Source organism: Penicillium cataractarum (assembly GCF_028827025.1).
Source record: "Penicillium cataractarum strain IBT 29864 chromosome Unknown utg000004l, whole genome shotgun sequence".
In the NCBI taxonomy this organism is placed as follows: Eukaryota; Fungi; Ascomycota; class Eurotiomycetes; order Eurotiales; family Aspergillaceae; genus Penicillium; species Penicillium cataractarum.
The window spans coordinates 1,113,831-1,137,289 of record NW_026622740.1 but is presented as its reverse complement, the minus strand read 5'-3'; the positions used below and the strand labels follow the sequence as shown (position 1 = coordinate 1,137,289).

The following is a 23,459-nucleotide window of genomic DNA, read 5'->3' as shown; positions in this document are numbered from 1 at the left end:
CAGTTTACGAGACAGTAATATAGAGGTGTTGTAAAAAGACAAAGAAGAGGATATGACGGTACCTGTCGAGAGTGGAGGAGAAAATGAGAAACTCGAATTTCAAGTCTGCCGAGTCAGGTGGTGTCAGATGTTCCACCACCAGACTTCCCTTGAACATCAACTCTGTACATTCAGTACTTCCATAATTCAACATCATCATCATCATCATCATCCATCTTCCAAAAGCACCAAACTCTTTGACTGCGTTCTTTTGTCCGGATCCCCCGTCCCGCCGCCCTTGCTGGAACTGCCCAGCAGGCCGGTCCTTGCTGCATCCCCCATCCCTACACAGCGGAAAGGGGAACGTCATGTAAGGTCGGATAGGTCATGATCGTCCGTGCTCCTCGGTGCTTTTGTTTACCTGCATTGGCATGCATCTGTTATTCCCGGCCACTGGGATGACCACCAAAGCACAGACAGCCACTGCGGTTCTCTCGGGGTTTGCCAAGCCCTATTTTTGGGCTTGTCTATAAACCTATACCCTTCACCCTGGATGCTTTCATTCTTCCTCCTTCTCTGGCAACCATCCCCTGACTCGGCTCAAATCTCCCCTCTCCTCCTCTCTCCTTCTCGTGTTCCATGATCAATTGTTCCTAGGACCCCGCGTCCAAGTCTCCGTTGACATCCCATACCCTGCTTTGGCATCATAGTCCATGGATCGCGGAGATAATCACTGTCCAGGCGAGTTGGACGCGTTACACGCCGATTGGAACAGATCAGGATCTACAATTTGCTTGCCATCACCATCCCCACTGAAGCGAGCATCGACATATCTCCCCAAAGCAGGACCTAAGGTGCTGGAAGAGTCCAACACTGATCCATTCTACCTCGAGCAGTCATTAGCTGCCACCCCATCAGCCTGGAACTCCTACAATCCAGCAATCCGCGATGAGAGATTTAGCGACGACAATAGCAATTACTATTCACTTTCTTTGACACACCAGAGGAGCACCTCGGATCTACACAAGTCGTCTCGCCAATTTTGTCCTGACCGGTCTACTATCGCACAATTGGAACTGGAGAACAACTTGAGATTCCATCGCTATACATCGTCCACCGAGGAAGAGACCAGGCCTCTTCACAGCAGCCACGAGTCTTTCAGCTCGGTCCAGACTGGCAGCACTACCCCCGATCTCACACCAAGCAGCTCTTTCTCTTCCACATACTCCGCTTCCTGCCCAGACGCGGTGATCAAGGCGACTGAGAAGCTATACCACCACGCAAAGCGAGCACAATCGGAGCCCCGTCGTGCTTTCTACCTTCCTGCCTCCACTCCTCCTACGCAACTGCCTCCACCTCCGCCTGTGCCTGCACTCCCCAAGGCACAGACTCGACCCACTACTCCATCTGCCGATAGCGCGAATACCCCTTCAACCAGCACAATGAAGTACGAGCTATCGGGCAGTATGTCATCGTCATCTCGTCGGCGGAAACCTCACCCTACCTTGCCCAACCTTTCGCGTCGGCCTAGCTCCCATAGCTCTCGGAGGAAACAATCTAGCCCTGGGACCAGACCTCCATTGGACCCATCAATGATTTCACCACCGAGCTTGATCAACCCAGTGACTATGGAGCCCCATGCCACGCACTTTGAACAGGCTTTGTTCATCCCTGCCAATGACTGCCCCAGCCCTATCCCCAGTCCATCGGCTAGCTCTCCACCCATTTCCCGCCAATGGACTGCCACATCCATGGAGCGACCATCAACTTCCACCATGGATGCTTACTGTGAGCACTCCGTTTGGGAGTCCGACTCTGATAACGAGTCAATTGGACACAAGTCTCTCTCCCGCAAGCCCATCGACACGCTGCGAAAGGTTCGAAGCCGTGCTAAGCTTCGTGCTGCCAAGTCTCAGCCCAGGTTGCACCAGGCTATGCTGGACGACGAGGCCCCAGAGAAATTCCCTTGCATGCCCGATGATGCGGTTGGTCACCCTGTGCCCGAACCATACCGCGGTGTTAGCCTCGACCGACCCAGTACCAGCCGGGATGGATTGCGACCTAATCACCCTCTTCAAACCCTCCGCCTTGTCGCACCTTCCACTACATCCCTTCTCAAACCCCGCTCTCGCAACAACAGCAATGGTAACTTGCGCGACTCTGATATCGACCGGTCAACTGCAGCCGCTGTGCAGGCTCGCTCCAGGCGCCGTCAGCAATCAGACTCTTCCGAGTACATCAAGGAAGAGACCGATAAGTTAACCTCGATGTGCTATGAGCAACATTCCCCTATACCCTTCGAGGACCCCATCGACCAACGACCCTTCTTCAAGCGGGTGCTCGATTCCCTTCGCTCATTGAGCTGCCACAAAGCAGCTACCAAAACCACGACTACAATCTGATTGATACCCTCACGGCTGGTGACACGGGGAGTTCTGGTGGACTTGGGGACCCGGCGTTTTGCTTTCAAGAATTTATCACCACGGCCTTTACATTCAACGATTCTCCCAACGGACCCATTATTTTGTTTCATGTTTTCATGTGTTCCATGATGACGAACACGTCTCACACTCGCTTAACGCTTTGATGCTTCCGGGTTGCTCTCAACCCACCCTAAAACGATCTTAATGATTGCCCGGGACATATTCCCGGATTGCAATGTTACCATGTTCTCGGCGACTCTACAAACACGAAGTCACGGATGATCCACACTGCCAGCAAAACTACTCTGGCTATGATTTCCTTACTGTTCGCCCTTCGGGCCTCACGTTCTTTCATTTACTTACCTCGACTTGTTTTATCTCTAACTATTTGCTCTTATCTCACTGCGCCATCCGGCGCTGTACACTATCGGTTTTCCCTAACCTTGTCACAAAGTGTTGAACGGCCTCTTACACTGGCGACTCTTGTCTCACGTCATTTCCTTTTGATTTGTTTACACTTAACCTTTCCAGGTTTCTGTCTCTTTTCTGTCTGAATTGCTACAATAATGTTATAAAGTGGATACGGTGTACGGCTACTCAAGATTGCATTTCACTTCCTGGTTTCTATCTGGCGCATCAAAAGCATATTGTTTACACATTGATTCCCACGAATATGATCTCCTGCACAAAAATGCAGAAAATGAAACATTACTTCCATAATTCATCCTGCTCTTCATACCCCGCGACGTCGTTGTCTAGGTGATCGTCTTGGTGATCAGGGAATGCTGGAGGTCTGCCCTACAGCCACAGTATAACTGTCGAAGTATTCATCAATGTCACCCAGCATGTACCAATACAACTACAACCCCCTTCTAATCATATCTCCAGCTATCCAACTATTGTTTCACTCGGGATCCACCCCGATTCCTCGGTATGCACGGGGGGTTCGCCATAATTCAATACTCGCCAAGCCCGAGTCCACAGTGGAGATCTCCACCACAAGTCCTGTACTGCCACTATTCCCATTAATTGCGGTAGACGCATGTCTAAGATTTCTTGCAGAGCCGGGTCTGACAAGCCGCCGATCCGCATCAAAGTACACTGCAGCAGTTTCCATCCCAAGCTATGGGCTTTTCCTGGATATTGTGTGTAAGACCTTTCCTATATTGTTTAGGTGCAGGGGTGGTCATCCTTGCTACTGGGGGTTTGAAGAAGAACGGCGGATGTGTCAGATCTGGCATGCTCTTTCTTGCATAGGGATATGGTTCTAGAGTGAGGGGGTTGGGAGGGTGAACGCGTCGTTCGTACTTGTGTTCATAGGGCTCTGGGGGCTTGTTTGGGAAGCTTCATTTAGGGTTGTGGTTGGATAGGATGGATTGTAGGACGATGGGTTAGCTCTTCGAGAGTCCAATGTAGTTTTCTCCTCTTCCGAGTAAGGGCTCTTTCTGCACTGTGCGGAGGAGAGTTTCTTGACTACTCTTATTTTGCTTTCATCGATGTTGATCCTTATAGCTTCAGAATAGTCCATGTACATTATACCCGGCTTTACGCCCTATGCAAATAACCCAGGCTATTGTTATTAATGAAGAACCTAAACAAGATGTGGCTGGAATGGTTTGCCCATCAATTGCCCCTCTAAAAGCTTCATTGCCCTCAAATACTTATTGTTTCGTGATGGGCAGTTATTAGCAGCGCAATGGCCAGGAGGCTCACTTTACCTCGCCATCGATTCGAGGATCCGGCTTCTTCAGTGACAATTTATCCCAGACATTTATCGACGTGAAATGCTGTTGTTAACACTAAATCAATGCCATGTTACGCGTTGTTTTCGCGTGTTGTTAGTTTTCCATTTTTGGACGACTAGTGAGTTTAGACTAAACGGCCCCCTTGCATCGCTCTTGACATCTAGACTTACGCCATGCAGTACTTTTTCCTGTACTTATTTACCTCGGTCTAGAGGGTTTAGGTTCTGTAATTAGCTTTTCGAATGGAAGCTAGAAGGTGGGGGGGGGAGCAAGCCTTGTCGTAGAGTTTTTGATGGAATATGATCAAATAGCTAGAGTTGATATCAGATTTACTCATTTGCATTCGTACTTGCTCAAATCTCACATTGACAAATTCCTGACAAATGTATTACTTGATCACAACCTTTACAGTAGAGGTTTCCATGTGCTAGAGCATAATAACAGGCAGTACAAAAGTTCTACTCTCCTTGAGCCGGACTCATCGGCCCGTAAACGCAAGGCACGACGAGTCCGCCGGGCGTAGGATGACTTCCCCGAAACCCGATGAGCTGGGAGTTTCAGATCTATCGGCGTTTGCTCGGCCCCAAGTTTCCTCGGCATAACAAATCAAATCCCGCAGCAAGCCGAAGAGCAGGGTTGTGTGTTTGCCTCGAGGAGTTGGGCAAACACCATTGACCCATATAGTGGGTCCCCTCTATACAAATCGAATTGATACATCCATTCAACTCCCCAGCCATCTTCCCACACAAACTCGATTGCCTTTCAACAGCCAAAATGCCACTCATAAATAACTTCTCATAAGTCAATGGCAACGCCTCCCCTGCACGGGAAAGGAGTCGTGTGCCCCACCATGTGTCTCGGAGAAATAAGACTGTTTTCAAAGACACACCCGCCGGAACTGCCTTCCGCGAATATCATCTTGCGTATATAGTCCTGCATATCCTCCTTGCAGTCTCTGCAACAAGCCATCCAGGTCTCTGGGAAAGGCGACCGTGCAGGGACGCAGAACGGGCGGCCTAACGAAGACAGCGTGGCCCGCTCGACTGCAGCGTGCATCAGCGCAAAGTCCCTTCCAGGATGCCAGCAAGCAGAGCTCCTTTTCGGGTAAACAGCTGGCACAGAGAAAAATACCCACTCATGATAACCGGGTAGAATTTCTAGGTTGAGTAGTGCTGTTCCTTCAGCCTTCAGCTCCGCTCGACCGCCGCGCCCTTGTCTCCCTGACTGTCCTTCATCTCCAAAGCCTCCATATTCTTCTCCCACTGCGGCACTGCAACCTTACCCTCCCACTTCGAGACCACCGCGTCACCCTTCCGTCCGAGTTGAGCTTCCGCGGGCTCCCCTGCTTGCGTACCGGGCGCATTCGACCCTAACGATCCCGAACCAGCCCCTACATCGGAACCCGCAAAGACAGACTGCACATCCAATGCTTTGGTAGCATCCAGATAAATCTTGAGAACCTCCTCTCTCAACCGACGACGCGACTCTGCCGTCTCCGCCGACCGCGACTCATCAGTCGCCGATGGCCCTGACGCTCCCCGCGCAACGGGTTTCTTCACAACACCCGAAACGGACCGGTCCTCTAGTCCTCGCGTAATACCCTCCAGAATACCAAGTATCGTTCCAGCCCGCATGCCCAATTGCGCTCCAACAGGGAAGCCCGCGTCGAAGCCGCGCTGGACGTGTTCGCCTTTGGATGTCGAGACTCCGTCGCGGTACCCCGCGGTAACGTGTTGACGACGTAGAGAGGGTAGATCGGAAGGTTCAGCCGTAGACGTAGATTCATCCCGCAAGTCCGATGGCACCTCTCTGGTCTCTGGCGGTGGCGAGGAGCCGAAGATGTCGTCTAGAGAATTGTCGACTGCGGGGTTGGCATCGCTGTGTGTAGAGCTCATGGTTGTGGCGGGGGATGTTGGGGCAGAAAGTGCACAGCTGGAATCTGTATTTGTCGAGGTTGGCATCGCCTGCACAGGTACGCAGTGTATCGCTTTGAACAGAGAGACTGCTGAGTGTATACCAACGGTTGATGGTGAAATGACGATTGTGGTGGGAGGTGCGATAAGGAAAAAAAGTCGAGATCGGCTGGTAGCGGCTCCACATTTGGGCCCCGAATTTTGGGTGACGTCAGTATAGAATCAAGAGTAATAACTATCACGAGTCCCCTATTATATCTCTAGAATTAGTGCTGCAAGATTTAGCCTAATTAGGTTAGGGTCATCGATAAACATTCTGTCCTGGTAAATGTTATAGGTGAGCCGAATATCTAAGGAATAGGTCCGATCATACTCCTGTGCCCACATACAGACCTTTTGGTAGCGGACAAAAAGGGACGGGAATAGAGAAATTCGAACTGGGTTAATTCCCGAGTATGTATACTTATCAGGTGTTTAACTTACAGTTAGCCCGTCCGACCTTCAGCATAGCGAGTAGAAACGCGTTCAAATGTCTGGAATAAAGGGCAATCGTAGAAGTCACACAGGTAAGAGGAAGCAAACTCATATTAGCGTGGTGGAGAAAGGAAAAATACGACGAGAAATCCTTTAGATATAATCAAGGGTCTCAACTCAGACTAGCTCGTATATACTTCCCAGCGATCCTGGTATACGGCTGCCCCCCTACATCTCACTCTCAACAAAGCTCCCCTCAGCAGCCAACGTAACATAGTAAAGATCCGTTTCCGCGCAAATAACCATTCTTCCCTTCCCAGCAAAGTTGAAGTTTGCCGAAGTAGCTCCCAGATAGATCTTGCCAATGAGTTTGCCTGAGGGATTCCAGACTTGGACGCCATCGCCACATCCGGCGTAGACATTGCCCTGGGAGTCACAGTGGATGCCTATTACCACCAAGAGTTGATAAGTATATCATATTAAAGAAGAAAAGAGTATGTTTGAACGGTGGGATTTGGCTGACTTACCATCAGGTGCACCGGGACTAACAAAGGCGAAGACCTTGCGGTTATCCAGAGTACCATCCTTCTTCACGTCGAAGCGATAGCTGGTAGATATTTAGTATTGCTCCTATCCACGAGTTCTGTCCGGGGCTCAGTTGTATGAACTTACATCGAAGCGGCGGTAGTATAGTTCATGCCGTAGAAACCATAATTGATACCGGTATCGGTGACGTACGCGTACTCGCCATCGGGCGAGAACGTGAACCCTTTCAACACAAGTCAGAATGATGCTATCAGTTAATGAGACTGGGTAATATGACATACCATTAGGATGATCAAATCTATCTGCAACAACAGTCACAGCGCCTGTATCAGGGTTGAGTCGATAGACTTGATCCTGCAGACCAGGAGCGGGACGGAAGTCCTGCACGTAGCCATAGATAGTGTCGGTGAAGTAGATATCCTTGTTCTTTGGGTGAATGGATACGTCATTCAGGGAGTTGAACTGGCGACCGAAGTAGTTGTTCAGAATGACTGGATAGGTGTCAATTATTTGTCACTTGTTTTGTTGGATACCATATTCGCTACGTACCAGTTGTGTTGTATGGCTTCTGCGGGTTCATCAACCACAATGCAGGAGGGGTGTCATTGCCCTGACCTTCACCGGTGAAAATGATCTCTCCTCGATAGTTGGTGGCACCTGTTTATCACAAGTAAGTATTGAACCGGCTATATGCTTGATTGGGATGGATGGCTACTCACCATTGGGGTTAATCACCATCGGCGACGAGGGTACCGTGGTGACTTTGACAAGACCGGAAGCATCGCTCTTGTTAGAGACGGTAGCTGCGTCCTTTAGAGATATCTTCTCGATGATGGCCGACTTGTGTAGACCAGTGCTGGAATTTTTAGCGCCTGCATTCTGCACGAAGAACATCTCGTCTGTCTCTCTGGACCTATGTGGAGCGTCTAAGTCAGCATTTGAGTAATTCTTATAGCCAAGCTTGGATCTTTTACCAGACGACAGCCTCGTGGAACAGAGGGTCCTTTGGTGAGTGCGCAATTCGCGTCAGAGTCGGATTGCTTCCAATGACCTTTAGAAATTCGTCGTCATAGACGTGGAATGGACGCTTGGTAAGACTATCTTCCGAGTGTCCCGGAGGCACGAAAATCTGCCATTGATAGTATCAGCCATGTTTAGAGAGAGAATTGGTTTGATCATTGATCGCATACATTATCCGCATTAAATTCAGCCGGAGGCTGAGTCGTATTAAGAACATTGAAAGCTCTTTGATTAATGACTTGAGCCTGGGCAGGAAGCTCGCTCCCTTCAACCCGAGACAAGAGCGAAGGTCCTAAAAGCGCCAGGCCGGCCACGAGAACAGAAGCAGCAGTCATTTTAACCCAGTGTCTATCGTGAAGAGTACCTGTCACAGGTGGAGATTGTGCTTTGGTCTCTGCAGACATCGCCTCGATTCTTCCGGAAAAAGCTTGGGTATTTAAGGTATGATCAAGAGCGGGGGAAGGCGTGGAGGCGTCGCGGAGAGGCGTGGGGGAACCGCGAGTCTTCACGGCGTTCCTGTGTCGATGATGATGTCGGATGTTGGTCTGGTGCCAATGAAGGAGGTGAGCCCTGCCGCTTCTCCACTTGCTAGAAGGGATTGATTGGAGTTGAGTTGGCCGATGCCTTGGCTTGGAATATCCTTCGGAGTTGGTCCGATTGCCCCGCAAAGTGTTGGAGAGCACGGCAAAATAGAAACCTTAATCTAGATACTGATATTCTATTAATGACAGCATTTATCTGAGTTATAGTTAGTCACTAACTTGTTAATTATTCATTGCGTTATTTATTGTACCGGGAAGTAAATCTCCCCGGGATGGGCTAAAGCCTACTACGGAGTGTGGCCCGATCTCTGTTCCTGGCTCACCGCTACTATCAATGCAATTGAGATGTAGACCAGGACATTCAAGGCGCAAAAGGTTACATGAGAACAATCAATATGATGACTTTCATGTCGTATTAACTGATTACCAGCTATAGATGTCGAGTAGCCAGCATTATGCGATTGCCCAAGGCATCGGACTCGGTCCATTTCGGCCCCCATCTTATGACGGTCTAATCCTGACTGAAGCTACAGAAATCTCACTCTCGTATGAAACCATCCTGAAAGCCCCCGAATAACCAGTGTACAACTATCCCAACATACAAATCTTCCGTGGTATTACCTGAATTCATGATGAAACACCCCATCACCCGCCTTATCTACATCGCCGCACCCACCGGCGCAACATTCTACGGCATCCATCGCGGTCTATCCCACCTAGAAGAAAAATACCCCAACCTCCCCGCCTCAGACAGTGCAAGCAAAGCACTCCTGGTACCTAAGAACCCCAAGACTCAGCACTGCGCGTATGCCGATATCTTCGCGGCGCGAATCCCCATGTCAGCCCTGGAAGCGCGTACTCAACCCGCCGGCAAGCAAGACCAAATCAGTCTTGAAGAAGCATGGGCACGATCTGTACTTGGAAGTCGGGTACTTCGCACGGAAGCATCTATTCTCGGCCTCTTCAGCAGAATGTCATTTAGCCCCGGTGACATTGGCGCGCAGGGCTTTGGAGCCGGTCCAGATGACAAGCCGCAGGAGTTACTTAACGGGGTAGCTTATACCCAACGTGCACCGGGTGCTGATGCAGATAGTCAAGGGTTGCTGATTGCCTGGTATATGGCGGATGAGCCGCGACTATTCTTCGAGAAGATTGCTCGATGGGGGTATCCGTGGCGACTGATGTCTGGGGGTCGACATGAGATGAGTGTTTCGCAGCCGTACGAGGTCCCCGGGCAAGGACGGGTTGTGGATGTGAGGTTTGCGGCAGCTCATGACTATGAGATTGTTGAGGAGGAAGGTGTTCGGCAGAAGATTATTCCTGCTTGGGTGATGCGGTTGCATGCTGGTTATTCGCGGTTGATACTTGATTTGGCGGTGCGGGAGGTGGTAGACTACTATGAGAAGGCGAATACTCGAGGATGATTCTTTGGAAGGTGACTATAACCATGTCCATATCCATCATGATTTGTATATTATATGGATATCGTAAGATGAATAACTTCCCAACTCCATAATTACACTTCCACCTTACTATGTATACCCCTCCCACGACCACTCACCCATAGGTACTCTCCAATCCACAATCCCATATCAAACACAAGCAGTTCCATGCGCAACAACAGACCAACCCCGGAATCCATTATACGGATAACACACCTCCCACCCATCCGTAATCGAGCCTAACAGGGTAGCCTCGCCGCCCGAGCAATCCTCCGTACTAAACATGCACAGATCATGCCAGTCATCTTCACTAGGACTCTTCCACGACACACTCTTCACATTCGTGGCATTATAATCAGTCTCCAGGATTTGACAGGCCGAATCGTACCGACCGTAGCGGTGGTAGATACTCGCGTCGAGGTTGGAGTTGTTTGGGTTGCAGGTTGGGATGGCGGTGTTGAGGAGGCGGAGGTCCCACTGTATCATGCGGCATCATTTAGATATTCATTCTTTCGGATGAAATACAAGAGCGTTAATCTCTTATAGGGTAGACGTACACTTCTATATGCGAGAACCTCGCGGGGGACGTGTGGAACAGCCGCGGCAGCCATGGCAAAGGCACCGACGAGTGGGACGGTGAATCGCATTTTGAATAGAGGGTGAAATAGAATATTAACGAAGGGCTGGCTATATACAAGAATAAAAAAAACGAATGGCACGCCCTAAGAAACACAGAGACAAAAAAAAGAAGTAAAACAGAAACCCATGCCAGGGCTCGCCCTCTTTATAACCAAATCTGCAACCCGTCCAGCTCAGCTCTGACACGCCGATGCAATGCAAACTGCAAAAAATCGAGGCCCCTCGACCCGCCCGGATCGAGTCCCACCCCGATCAAAGCCCAAAGATTCAAGATTCGGACCAGTCCAGGCTCGAGAGTAGACAAAATGCAACTCTCTTCTCTGCTCCGCGAGAGGGGGTCCTGCATAAGAATCCCTCTTGGCTCGGCCCAGCCGAAAGGCCACGAGAACCCGCCATTGGGCCCTATTCACACGCCGTCCCTGGAATTGTATCCCCGTACTGGATGCGAGACCCTTTTTTTGCGTCGCGACGAGTCAGACGGGTCAGGGGCCGGGGGTCGATTGGATGTGATTTGCTTTTGGGCTAGGAACCTGGCGAATGAGCGTGGGGTATTGGGTGTGGGTTTGTTGCGTTGTGGAGAAGCGTTCTGCAGACACGAGTTGAGTCGATTTGGAACCTGAGACGGGGGTTAGGGTGGCGTGGTGTGATTGATTGATGGATTGGTGAGATGGATTCAGTGGGAAATGAATAGGTAACGTTATGGTTAAGCTATGTGATGGTTGAGATGAGATGAAGTAGAAGTGGCAAGCCAGTAGAGGTGCGGTATTTGGCTGATCAAGGACTCTTTACAGTACTTCTAGCATACACGATTAACTAGGATCCTGCTTGAATGTCCAGGTACCTTCCGGCCCGCTCCGCCACTGAGCCACCAGTTAATACCCGATACTCTCCATCAAGATGGAAAAAGTGATGACCCAGCGTTCACTGGACTCAGGATGGGACCGTAAGCATAAAATCCCAGTCCTAAATAACCGAAGGAAAATCACAAGCAGAGCATCACAGATCAATCTAATTATCTTTATTCTTTTCAATGTCACTCTATGACTATATCCTGACCAAGTACGGAGTATACAAATGCCAAATTACAGTACACAAGCCCAGGACCAGACGACACGAGCGAATCATCATCACGAGCAAAAGTCCCCATCGGACAAATTACTCGCGTCCACTCGAGCCAGGTGCCAGACGCCACGCCCGTAGCGGCAGACCCTGCAGCTTCGTGGCAGCAGGCTTGATGAACATGAAGAAAGTGACGGTGCCGATGAGCACGCACAGCATGTTGGTGATATAATAGCCGTCGCGGCCGACCTCGCACACGCCGCCACCGTTGATGCAGCGGTTCTTCTCCGGCTCGAGGGCACAGGAAAAGGCCGTGGTAACGAGGGCGTCTTTCAAGGTGTCGGCGGGAGGGGCGACGGTGGGTGGAATGCAGGTAGCCTCCGTGAAGAGGTCGACTAGCTTGAGGATGAAGTAGCGGGGGAATGTACCGCCCAGGTTGGAGACGCTAAATTGAATGGGTTAGTTTTGACCAGAGAAGAGGGGCTAGGAGTTGATAGACGGTGCAAGTAGGGTGCGAAGAAGCGAGGAGGGTCACTCACGTTGCGAGAAGTGTCATATAAGTTCCGCCAATGGCAGGATCAGCGATACGAGCGTGGAACGCTGAGATGGCCACAAACATGACCGTGTTCATGAACGTCGAGACCACATGCTCGACGATCACGGTCAGCAGGTACCAGAATGGTACGTCCGAGCCGCTGGGGTAGATCATCACGGTGAACTGGGCCAAGACAGCTGCTGCCAAGCGACCGACAAAGGCCCAGCCCCAAAGCCGCATCGGAGTATACTCGGTGGACCATTTGCCCGCATAATAGCCGAGCATAATCTCAAAGGGAAAGTCAATCAACACCACCAAGGCCATGTTATCCTGGCCAAAGCCCTTGTCCAGCAATTTCAAGCTGGTCACGCCGTCATTGGCCTGGAAGCCAATCTTGGCAATCAGGTGAATCAAGATGATAGTTTGGATGTTCTTCAACTTGAGGACGCTCCACATGCTTTTGTACACATCCATAATGCTGTCACGCTCTTTGGTGCGGTCCTCCTTCTTCAGCAGGGCCAAGCACAATGTCACAATGAGATATGTCCATCCCCAGAACGTCAAGTACCCGCCCAGAGACATCAAGCCGCCTTCGGCGGGGACAGCACGGAACCAGCGATTGGCAAAGTCCTTGGAATTGAAAGCCAGGAACACGGTGTACGAGAGGAAATGGCCTGCCGTCAGACCGACAGTTTGGGCCGTTGAGGCGTAAGAGATGTTTGGTGGTGACATGAGGGTAATCGCCCACCCGTCCACGGCAATGTCTTGCGTGGCGCAGAAGAAGACCAGCATAAACCACCAATAGGTAAAGTTCCAGACACCTTCGCCGCCATTGGCACCCGCCTGCTCCATCATATCGCCAATGTGCCTACCCAAATAAATCATCGCCAGACCCGCAATCACCTGCACGGGCGTGATCCAACTCTTGCGACGGCCGAACCGCGGGCTCCACACAGCGTCCACGATGGGACTCCAGAACAATTTGAGCGAGTATGGGTATGAGGCGAGCGAGAACACGCCAATTTGTCCATAAGACAGGTAGGGTTTGAGCAGGAAGGGTACCGAGCCTGTGGCTAGGCCCATCGGCACGCCTTGCAAAAAGTACAACACGCATAGCAGCAGAAAGTTCCGCTTGTCATTGCGCGGGAGATTGTGAAAGCTAGTCGTCGCGAGAACAGGAGTTTGAGGTACGAGAGCAGGTTCATTGTCGAGGGAGAATTGGGGGCTTTGAAGGACGCGTGAGGTACGCTCAGCGGAGGACTCGGTCGAGGTGTCGCGCTTGCGCATTTCAATATTGTTGTTCATTTTGCCGTTTCCGTTTCCATTCGCATAGCCGTTCTGGCTGGTTGCTACTTTTAGGCTCGGTTTGGAGCGGCGCTTGGAGAGGGTGGCGTTCTTGCGTGTCATTGAAGTCTGTCAGCGAGGGGAGCCAGGGTGGCGGAGAATGGTGAGGGAAGGTATTCGTTCGGGTTGTAGTTGAAAGAATTGTAGGTGTTATTTTGAGAGAGAGGGGTCCGTCAAAGGTATGTCGTTATGGAAATTTGGTAATGTAGAGAGTTTGTCGAAGAGAGAGAAAGTAAGGCGCTGGGAGGGATCAAAGGGAGGGTGTCCAGATCAGGATACGAAGAATGGCTCGCGGTGGCTTAGATAGCTTGTAATCACCACGTTGACAGCTTCGGTGATGGGGAGATATAAACGAGTGACCAATGCATGGAGGCCAAGTTGGCAACAAGGAGGGGTGGGCAGTCCTTCAGGCGCGAGACATGCTGGTTGGAAGAATCCAAAGTTCGGGCCAGATTTGGGGAAGCGCGGATCGGATCAGGCGCGGAGAGGCAAGCTGGCCTTAGCGGGTACTTCTCCGACTGTGGGGTCTTTCATGAACTACTCAAGAAGTCGATCTGGTATGTAAAGGGAAAAGCTTCTATTTCAGGGTTCTGCGCATCCCTTAGCGCTGTGCTCTAATAGGCTTACTCGACGACGTTTTTTGAGGGTATAATCAAGTTGTACAGAACCATGCCATCAATGATATCAGTGTGTGGTACAGAGTGGCTCACTCACGCGACGCGGTGTACTCGAAAAGAGATTACCTTGACGGGTAAAGACCTACTAGGCATAAGTCGATAAGATTTCTTATACTGTCTCTTAATCGACCAAGGAAAAAAGGTGTAGCTCAATCTCATTCTTCGTTGATATCAAACACAGAAATCGGTTTGTATACAGTCCTGCAGGGAACCCTTGGCGTATCACGTGCCCGCGCAAAAACAGTTCCCTGTCTACTCACGTGACAGAGTTCATAGATTACACAGTACGTGATGGTGTATTTTCTCTTGCACGTTAGGAAATGAAAATATGGGCCGTTCTCAGTAGAGGAAATAGTAGAGTTGACACGCTGAAGTGATGAGAGTATTAAAACGGTACTTGACTTGTGAAACTTGAGCAATAAGGAATGCAAGTAGAGACTGGGGCGCCTCGGTGATGTCAGGTCACGTGCGAGCCAATGTAAACAAAAACATCGCAACTCCCCGCGAATCACCACACCTGCAATCGACCAAGACAATTGAAATTACGAGCCACAAGATTATACCAGGACTCAAACAAACACAGCAACAATACAACTCAACAAGATTTCCACAAATCCACCTCCAAGAATGGTCTTCCCCGCGCGCGACGCGGAGGCATCTCCAGACCCGCACGAACAACAGCTAGACACGGATATACAAACCATTCGCGCACAGAGTACGTCTACCTCAACCCCAACCCTAAGCGCATACATTTGGAATCCTCCACCCTTCCAAATTATATCAAAACTAACATCCGCCAGTCCGCACCCTCCAACGCCGCAAACGCTTCCTATCATCCAGCCTCCTCTCCTCAGACTCCATCCAAAAACACCTTCGCAAATCAACCACAGCCCTAACCACAATCCAAAACGAAGTCTCCCCCCTGATCCGCGCCGCAGGTGCCCACTCCGACTCAAACCACCACCGCATCGCATTCGGCACAACCGCCTTCCCCTTTAAAGATCCCGCACCAACCGCGTCGCCGGAGAATTCAAATCTTCTCGGTGTGCGGATTGACGTTTGCGTACGGGGTGGGCGATTTGCGAAGCCGTATTATGTGTTGTTGAGACGGGAGCGGGCGAGAGGGGAAGGAAGTTAGGCTCAGGGTTCATCGGCATACTGTACCGGGGTTTATTGATTTGGGGAGGGTTGAGGGGGTTTATTTGCCATTCCCTGGAAAAGGAAGAGGACAGGGGAAGGAGGCTGATTCTGATGAGGAGGAGCAGGGTGAACCGCTGAAGCCGAAGAGGCATAGTGGGAGGAGACAGGATTTACGTGGATTTGTTCGGGAATTGCGCCGTGAACTTGTGGCGTGGCATTTACGTGGTGATGCTGTTGAGTTACTACGTGAGAAATTGGGGTTGAGTGACGAGTCGCAGATTGATCCTGCGGAGCGGTTGTCGCCCGAGTCGAGAGGGGGGATTGTCGCGCTTGCGCCTACTGCGGTGGAGGCGCGGTATGTGCGTTTGGAATGGGAGGATGGGCGTGTTGGACGGTTCAAGTTGTCTAATGCTGGGATTGTGGAGCGCGCAGTTGTTATCGGTGATGATGGAAGAGATAAGCAGATTGAAGATGCGATGACTGGTGGCGGCGGGAGGGTGGAGACTCTCCTCGAGCGACTGAGAGAGCGTGGTGCTGTTATAGCATAGGTAGCGCATGCTGGCGCTCGATTGATATTAGCAAGGATGGCAGGATGGATACATGATACCCCCACTTAATGGAAGCAATGACGCAGTCAAATTGATCAGTAAAGAATCTCAATGTAAATGTAATAACTCAAGGTATCTATTTCGCAGAGTCGGAGTATCCCAAGATCAAAGGCTATGCACAGGTGGAAACCCAAAGAGCCGCCATGCGTAATGTATAAACAAAGAAAAGGTGACAGTGTTGAACATTCCAATATCGACGCACAAAGAATGGTGATTACAAGAAAGATAGTGGGGCATCAAGTGGTATAAAAGAAGACGAGGCTCGCTTAAAACGAGAGTCGCAGATGCAAGTATTAGAATGCGTGTATATAAGACATTATACAGACACCCGGCGGGTATCAATGCAGCTGGGTTGAGTTCTCACTGCGGGGTCTGGGGTTCAAGTGGAGAAGGTGATGCAGGATCGGGGAGACTGGTAGTCGAGTCGAGGGTTTCGTTATTAACGCCGCTGAAAGAAATAGGCGGCAATGGACCGTATGGATGACCGGTTCGGACCTCGAGCTGCTTGCGCAGGATAGCTTCTTCCAGGTCCCAGCGATGACGCAGTTCGAGTTTCTTGTTATCCAAAGCTTGAATCATAGATGTCTCCTCGATGCGGTGTTCAGCCTGCAAGGCAGTGACGTTCTTGCTATGCTGAATGCACATAACATTGAGCTCGCGCTCCATGCGCGCAATAGCTTCCTGTAGCCGGAGCTCTTGACGATCGCGCAAGACCTTGATCCGGGACTCGTGGAGTGCATCCATGGTCTCATGGTCGTGGTACTGTTGTTCGAGCTGTTCCTTTTGCTGCCGCGTAAAGCGGCGCGCAGGTGGCGTGGTTGACTCGGACCCGGAGAAGGAATCAGAGGAACGCTGGGCTGCTGGCGCCGGCGAAGGCGGAGGACTGGCGTTTCTGAAGTATCCCTCCATATGCTTGATGCGAGTGCGCGAGTTTTGCTTTGCGCGGTCGAATTCACGTTGCTGTTCCATTTCTACGGCGAGTTGGCGCTCTTCCATGCGAATGGCGTCGTCGAGGTTCTATCAATTCCTCATCAGTAAAAGTAGATGAAATCCTGTGCGAAAGAATTCAGACTATACCTTTTCGCGCTTCTCATCCTCCAGGCGCTCATTATCAGACTGGCGTTCGGAGATGGCCGTCTGGTGTCGCTGCCGGAGGATGCTCAGTGCCGCCTCTTGGAAAGCAACGTGCTTGTTTCTTTCCAATCGATGCCGCTCCAGCAGTTCGGTCAATTCCTGATCATCCAAGCTTCGCTGGACTGCCTCTTTATCAAAGATGGGAATTTCCAGCTTTGGGAGAGACTCTGCCGTACTATTTGAAACTGCATCGCCATCGAGACTGGTAGGCGGCCGTGTTTCTAGATAAACATGATCAACGGTTCCTCCATCGTCCTTCGTGATCGTTATTTGTGCATTGGGCGGCAATAGTACACTCGACGGTGTGCGCTTCTTGCGAAAGTATATCCGTCCGATGGCATTCTTCAAGCTGGACCTGCGTTTCTCTTTTTTATCTGCCGACGCAACACTCAACACGGAGTTTCGGTGCGTAGGTGACAGCGTTCCATAACTATTCCCGTAATTGCCCAGCACAGCTCGACTTTCGCTCGAGCAGTATGACGTCGGCCTTGTAGACAGAGACGCCAGCGATCTCGTACTTCCAGGCTTGATACGCTCCGATGCAATTGTGATTTCCGATAGGGAGGAAACGACGTCGTCGAGCCGAGATGGAGACAGCGGCTCGTGGGAAGGGGTGATTGACCCCTCGCAGATCGAATTCCGATCAGTTGAAGATCCAGACGAAAGCACGGGCGAAGACAGATCCAACATTCCAGAGGCGATCGAGGCGGCCAGTGGTGCCGAGGCTTCGATCTCCGGAACCTTCAGACCCAACGCCCGCGCATCATCCAAAAGTTGTTGCGCCCGCGCTTTTTCTGCGTCTATAGAGAGGCCGAGGACCTCTTCTCGATATTTGTCCTGGTCGAGAGGGACGGGACTCCCGGTCGTCGTTGAGTCCATGATTCTATAGACCGGACCGATATTGGCGATGAGCGCCGAGCCAGCGGGCGCGCATGGACTGGAATCGGACGGCGGAGAGGGACAGGAAAAGTGGCACGGGATTCACGCGGAGGGCGAGTCGAGCGGACTCGTCCACTGCACCACGGGAACGGTGGACGAGGAGAAGATGCACAATGACAGCATCCACCGTATGGCTGTCTTGGAGGCGAGATATGCGGTCAAGATGGGGAGGTATCCTTGCTGGTAGGGAGCGAGAGCAATGGGGGGGGGTTATTGGATGGGTGGGGGGAGACAACAGGGAAACGTAATGGGGGTAGTAAGTAGTGGTGGGCTGAGGGGCGATAACTCCGGTTGGCGACGGTTGGTTAATACATTAAAATTTCCAGCCGGTGGATTGGTAGAGACACGACACGGTAAGGACAGAGGAAGGACTCTAAAAGGCTGGTGGAAGACGAGGTTTAGGAGAAGAGAGAGAAAATAAAAAAGCAAGGAAAACAAGCTGCCCAGATGATGCAGCCGATCCACCGTTCGGTTCCTCCTTTTTTTCCTCTCTCACTTGCCCCTTCCGCTTGCCATGTGGTTTTTACGGTTTAATGAAACCGGATGACCCACGGGGCAATCCTGAAGCAATCCGCCCACGTCTCATGCTTCATGTGGATCATCAAATTAGCCACTGACCAACGAGCTCACCTCCCTACTAAGCCGACTATAGGCGGGATGGAAGGTCCGAATGGGCCGATACAACGGGCCGCTATAAGCGCAGAGACAGGTTGGAGACATGTATAGGCAAGGAATACACAACAGACAATATACCGCAGATACATACAACCCCCGTACGAATCAACTCGGACTAATCTGTAGCGCCATCGTGCAGAACTACTAGCCAGCATAGGGCTTAGGGTTGCAGGGGGCGGTCTTCAGCGGTTCCCAGTTCCAAGGCTCCAAGTGGTAGAGCCATGGGAGTAACCTAACGGGTCAGGGACAGGGGCAAAACAAAGAATAGAGTATAGAATAAAGCACAAAGTATAATAGTTATCTGATATCAATCATATCTTCAAGATCGGAACAATAGACACCGCCACAAACCCAAAAGTCAAATTAAAAAGCAAAAAATCCCAGTTAAGCCTCGTTCAACATGTCCACAGCCATCGTATATGCCCGGTCCCGAGCCTCTCGCTGTGGGGTTCCCGCCCGCGTGCGCTTGTCCCACGCATGGTTGCACCCTGCCATGCGTTCGCTGACCACATGTCGCCCGGGAAGTTGCTCAAGCTTCTTTGCGAGATCTTCTGCCTCGAGAGCCAGCGAGTCGCCCTCGGCAGTGATCATCAGCATTCGGTGTGGGAATCTCTCCAGATCGGCATACTTGGGAGAGATTCGGGGATCCCGTCTGTCCACGCCGGGAGGTACGTAGCAGCGATTGAAGAAACGCGCAATGGGGATGGGAATCACGCGTCCGCTGGGATCTGGGGCGACCTTGGTAGCCGCGTCGGAGGCCAGATCTAACGCGGGATAGAATGCAATGAGAGAGCGGAAGGTATTAGGAGGGAAGAGTGTGGCCGACGCTGCCAGCACGAGGTTTCCCCCTGCGCTGAATCCAGAGAGAGAAATACGGGAGCGGTCGAACTCTTCCGAGCGACTGAGGGCATATTTGATAGCATCTTCGACATCGTTCAGCGCTGCAGGGAACGGATTCTCTGGCGCCAGGCGATACGGCACATCTAGCACTGTGTATTGAGTGTTGTCGCTGATAGTTTGACAGAATTCCACATCGCTGCCATGCATGGGGAGTAGGAACCCGCTACCATGGAAGTTGATCAGAACCGGACTCGGCCCTGTGGTTGATTTGGCAGGGCGATACACATAGATTTTGATCGTCCTCCCTGGATCGCGCGATGCGATGTGTTGAACTTCATCCGGTCGGGGTACAGGGCGGCCTGCAATGCGGCTACCCAGGGCGATGATGGATCGCAGAAGAACCGCAAGTGTCTTGAGATAGCAATATGTTAGGATTGAAAACATGGTGATGCTGGTGAGCAAGATGAAGAGAGGGGGCGCTGCTCAACCGGGGAATGGCTGGCTCTAGTAAGTAGATTGAGCCGAGGCAGACCCATTGAGAACGGGACCAAGTGCGGGATGTCGATCTTCTGCACATTCCATTGAGGCATGAGCTTAACCTGACCGATGTTGGCCAGCCCATGCAATATTTAATGCATGGTCTGGATTTGAATCTGAAGATGCCCTTCATTATTCAACTTGGGACGAGGGAATAATAAAAATAGCAATAGCCATTGAAAGGTTTGAGGCATGGTAGACAAGGCCTAGGGGCTCTTTATCTTGAAAGGAATAGCATGTTGCTAGTAACTCTTTCTCTAAAGTCTGTCAATTCTGCTAGTTCTATTTTACAGGCACGGGTGCTGTTCTTTCTACACTGATAGGAAAAGGCGCAATCGACTTGATGGGACTTGAACATGGGCGTTGGCTTCTGCCCCATGGTGCCGGAATAGGTAAATAAGTCAAGCGCTAGAGTGGTGCACTAAACCAAGGCCCCAAATTGCCCCAAACTTTCACCTTATGAAGTCAGATAGATTAAGTTCCTTAACTGGGACTCAGCCAGAGGACATAGTCGCCTTATCGACACCTTCGTGCTTCTAAATCAAATGATGATAATGAATGTGTTATCGAGACAGCTGTTAACGATCAAGAATTAAGCTTTCATTCGATCGTGTGGGGGTGCCTTTTCTTGGTTGTCAGCCATTGAGCGATTAACGAACCTCTCTTGTTGTTGTTTTTTGTCGTTCAAATTGTACTATCAATCTAGCTGATCTGTGTAACACTACCTGTAAGCTATGGTGCGTCGACGTTTCACGGAGCCGTGGAATTAGGGGATCTCTGCCTGATAACTTACCCCCAATGAAGAGTGTGGCCTTAGAGCCAAGCCCAGCCCGTGACTGAGACACGCACCTCTCCCACCAATCAGACTCCACAGTCTCTGTCGTCACTCTCCCTCATCACCTGCTCTCACTTTATCCTTTCATGGTCGGCTGGCCCTGGATCCCTAAAGAGGTGACCCTTCGACATAAAACAGAAGAAGTCGACATAAGCCCCCTGGAAAGCCAACCTTTGGGAGCTGGCGCCGACTTAGCAGTAGCAGTTCCGTGCCCTTAGCGGCTGCCGGTGGATTGAACTCCGCTTTCACAAGCTATCATCAACCACATTCGCCATGGCGACCAGGACAGATCCTAGCCACACCAACTTCACAGTATTCATTCGCTTACCATTCCCCAGGGGTGACTTTGTTGATCCACCGCCCGTATGTGCCCCAGATCCCCCAAGTTTCGGTCAAGCGCCGTGAACTGACTTCATCAGGTGGAATGGGATGCAGCGAAAGAGCAAGCATTATGGGACATTCTGTCCCGGCCTTCAAAGGGAGATATAGACTGTATGTTCATTAAGACTTCAAATACGCTGGTCACCCGCCTTCTTGCCACGTTTCTGATAGCTAATATTGCAACAGGGAAAGACTTGTATCTATACCCCGGCCTCCCGGTTACTCCCGCTGCAGATTGCATAAAGCTAACGTTAGATCTCTACAGGGCAGAACACTTTGATGTCACTTTTCAATTTCTACTCCAACAAGCAGCATGGCTATATGACAGACAGCTGTCCCAGGTCCGAGCGCAGATGCGGAGGGTACCTCCAGTCCAATCGAGCTCGTCATCGCCAGCACCAGGCTCTGTGTCAGGGAGTACAGCCTTGAGCGGACAGCCACAAAAGGGGCATGCCCCTAGTGGTATGTTCTCAATCTATCAATGTTTTTTTTACTATTTGGCTCATCGTGTATATGCAGGATCTCGAGCTCCATCCCGACAAGTCTCCCATCAGAAGGAAATCTCTCAGCAAGGTAAGTCTCGTCTTATGATCCCATTCTATAAGACTACGCTTACAGTCCCCATAGCGCCCAGTGACCGCCGTAGAAGCTCTACATCCACGACTACCGTCAACCAAGCTCGCCATTCGCGAGACTCCTCTCGTAACGAAGCGCCCACGGAAGGCAGAGAACAGCGCTGGGAGAACTTTGTGCGACGGCCATCTGTTACCAGACGGGAACAGCCATCGACAACCTCTTTCCCGCGGTCCCCAACACTCGCAGAAGAGGATCTCAGCTCCAGCTCCACAGAATCCGACTCGGAAGTAGAGTCTACCCGAAGAGTGCCGCGATTCCGAAAATTCGGAAAATTCTCCACCCAGCGCATCGGAATGCAGGATGATGCAGATGAGGATGAAGAATACACACCTTCGTTCCTCCCCTTGTCTCGAGAGAATGATCACACTCCGCGAGATCGACCCGGCGAAGAGCTGAGCGCAACTCTACGCCTGGACGCAGAACGCGCAGCAGCAGCACGGCGACGTATAGCCGAGCGGGCTGGTCACAGACACCCTGTAGCTACGGAGTCATCCGCCAGCTCAATGAGCTCCGGTGCCCCAGCAAGCTTGACTAACAGCGATAGCCGGCGCCTCGGCCAGCCTGCTACTGCGTTGAGTCCCCATCGCGCTGGGGAAGCACCTCGCCAAAGCCCTCGCAAGTCGAATGCGTCTGGACGAGAGGCAAGCGATGGTACGCCGAGCATGGGAAGTAGTTTCAGTGACCTGGATGGTGAGTTCCGTGCTCTTGAGACTATTATGCCATCCTTACTAACTGGATGTTCCATTAGATGCTAGCGTTACACAGTCTGCCCTGGAGGAGGCTCTTATGAGCAATATGCAGCATGGGGGAATGGCTAGTCGCATGAGTACGATTAGCCAGGCTTTGCGTAGTCGTTATTTGCAGTGAACCATCGTGCCTGGTAGCTGAGAGCTGCATCGCAGAGGTCACTTTTTCTTGTATACCTAGAAGCCAGTGGGGTCCATCTTCGTACTATTTTTACCTCTCGGGACAGATATAAATTGAGTTGAATCAGTTGGATAGTGGGTTTCTTCGGTGTCCGACAATATCACATCTGCCTTCTGCTGTCGAAGTTGAGCTATAGATCTGTTCCTTGGCTCGGCTGTGAGGGACAGAACCATTTCACGACGACGTCGACATTTTCTTTTTACATCCACCCCCACATATTGCAACAACTACCTTTACCCGTCAATTTAGACCATGGAGCATTTTACACATCCTCTTCTTTACCTAAATCTCCGTATGACCGAAAGAGTGCTGTGATGTACTCGGTACTGTACCTCACCCGGTGAAGTTCACGTGACCCCAACGGATGCGGTGCCTCGGCCTCGGCGGTGCCCACCAGTCACTGCGAGAGTCCACCCAGCCAGCCCGCTCGTTGAGTAAAGCGGCTTCTCAACTGATCTCCAGTGCCTCC

The 23,459-nt window shown here is 51.1% G+C and overlaps 11 protein-coding genes across 11 annotated transcripts; 5 read left to right on the top strand and 6 right to left on the bottom strand.

Annotated features, from left to right (window-relative positions):
- Positions 1-692: 692 nt before the first annotated feature.
- Positions 693-2,381, top strand: N7496_004952 (uncharacterized protein; the record flags this gene model as incomplete). The annotated part of the gene is made up of 1 exon (XM_056697881.1): positions 693-2,381. One exon carries the CDS (start codon positions 693-695, stop codon positions 2,379-2,381), a length of 1,689 nt encoding a protein of 562 aa, XP_056556406.1.
- Positions 2,382-5,334: 2,953 nt separating this feature from the next.
- N7496_004951 (Yae1 family protein) lies at positions 5,335-6,042 on the bottom strand (the record flags this gene model as incomplete). Its single annotated transcript, XM_056697880.1, has 1 exon — positions 5,335-6,042. One exon carries the CDS (start codon positions 6,040-6,042, stop codon positions 5,335-5,337), a length of 708 nt encoding a protein of 235 aa, XP_056556405.1.
- A 720-nt stretch (positions 6,043-6,762) lies between these two features.
- Positions 6,763-8,435, bottom strand: N7496_004950 (SMP-30/gluconolactonase/LRE family protein; the record flags this gene model as incomplete). The annotated part of the gene is made up of 8 exons (XM_056697879.1): positions 6,763-6,980; positions 7,062-7,141; positions 7,207-7,303; positions 7,362-7,571; positions 7,630-7,737; positions 7,800-7,993; positions 8,055-8,209; positions 8,271-8,435. 8 exons carry the CDS (start codon positions 8,433-8,435, stop codon positions 6,763-6,765), a joined length of 1,227 nt encoding a protein of 408 aa, XP_056556404.1.
- An 836-nt stretch (positions 8,436-9,271) lies between these two features.
- N7496_004949 (uncharacterized protein) lies at positions 9,272-10,066 on the top strand (the record flags this gene model as incomplete). The annotated part of the gene is made up of 1 exon (XM_056697878.1): positions 9,272-10,066. The coding sequence occupies one exon, from the start codon at positions 9,272-9,274 to the stop codon at positions 10,064-10,066; it is 795 nt and encodes a 264-aa protein (XP_056556403.1).
- A 168-nt stretch (positions 10,067-10,234) lies between these two features.
- N7496_004948 (uncharacterized protein) lies at positions 10,235-10,731 on the bottom strand (the record flags this gene model as incomplete). Its single annotated transcript, XM_056697877.1, has 2 exons — positions 10,235-10,561; positions 10,642-10,731. 2 exons carry the CDS (start codon positions 10,729-10,731, stop codon positions 10,235-10,237), a joined length of 417 nt encoding a protein of 138 aa, XP_056556402.1.
- A 1,147-nt stretch (positions 10,732-11,878) lies between these two features.
- Positions 11,879-13,724, bottom strand: N7496_004947 (SD08430p; the record flags this gene model as incomplete). Its single annotated transcript, XM_056697876.1, has 2 exons — positions 11,879-12,227; positions 12,322-13,724. The coding sequence occupies 2 exons, from the start codon at positions 13,722-13,724 to the stop codon at positions 11,879-11,881; spliced, it is 1,752 nt and encodes a 583-aa protein (XP_056556401.1).
- Positions 13,725-14,965: 1,241 nt separating this feature from the next.
- N7496_004946 (uncharacterized protein) lies at positions 14,966-16,026 on the top strand (the record flags this gene model as incomplete). Its single annotated transcript, XM_056697875.1, has 3 exons — positions 14,966-15,053; positions 15,139-15,408; positions 15,473-16,026. The coding sequence occupies 3 exons, from the start codon at positions 14,966-14,968 to the stop codon at positions 16,024-16,026; spliced, it is 912 nt and encodes a 303-aa protein (XP_056556400.1).
- Positions 16,027-16,446: 420 nt separating this feature from the next.
- Positions 16,447-18,099, bottom strand: N7496_004945 (uncharacterized protein; the record flags this gene model as incomplete). The annotated part of the gene is made up of 2 exons (XM_056697874.1): positions 16,447-17,103; positions 17,164-18,099. 2 exons carry the CDS (start codon positions 18,097-18,099, stop codon positions 16,447-16,449), a joined length of 1,593 nt encoding a protein of 530 aa, XP_056556399.1.
- A 28-nt stretch (positions 18,100-18,127) lies between these two features.
- N7496_004944 (uncharacterized protein) lies at positions 18,128-18,346 on the top strand (the record flags this gene model as incomplete). Its single annotated transcript, XM_056697873.1, has 1 exon — positions 18,128-18,346. The coding sequence occupies one exon, from the start codon at positions 18,128-18,130 to the stop codon at positions 18,344-18,346; it is 219 nt and encodes a 72-aa protein (XP_056556398.1).
- An 872-nt stretch (positions 18,347-19,218) lies between these two features.
- On the bottom strand, positions 19,219-20,118 carry N7496_004943 (putative esterase/lipase; the record flags this gene model as incomplete). The annotated part of the gene is made up of 1 exon (XM_056697872.1): positions 19,219-20,118. The coding sequence occupies one exon, from the start codon at positions 20,116-20,118 to the stop codon at positions 19,219-19,221; it is 900 nt and encodes a 299-aa protein (XP_056556397.1).
- A 1,201-nt stretch (positions 20,119-21,319) lies between these two features.
- Positions 21,320-22,930, top strand: N7496_004942 (uncharacterized protein; the record flags this gene model as incomplete). Its single annotated transcript, XM_056697871.1, has 6 exons — positions 21,320-21,409; positions 21,466-21,538; positions 21,614-21,889; positions 21,947-22,000; positions 22,046-22,753; positions 22,812-22,930. The coding sequence occupies 6 exons, from the start codon at positions 21,320-21,322 to the stop codon at positions 22,928-22,930; spliced, it is 1,320 nt and encodes a 439-aa protein (XP_056556396.1).
- Positions 22,931-23,459: the final 529 nt, after the last annotated feature.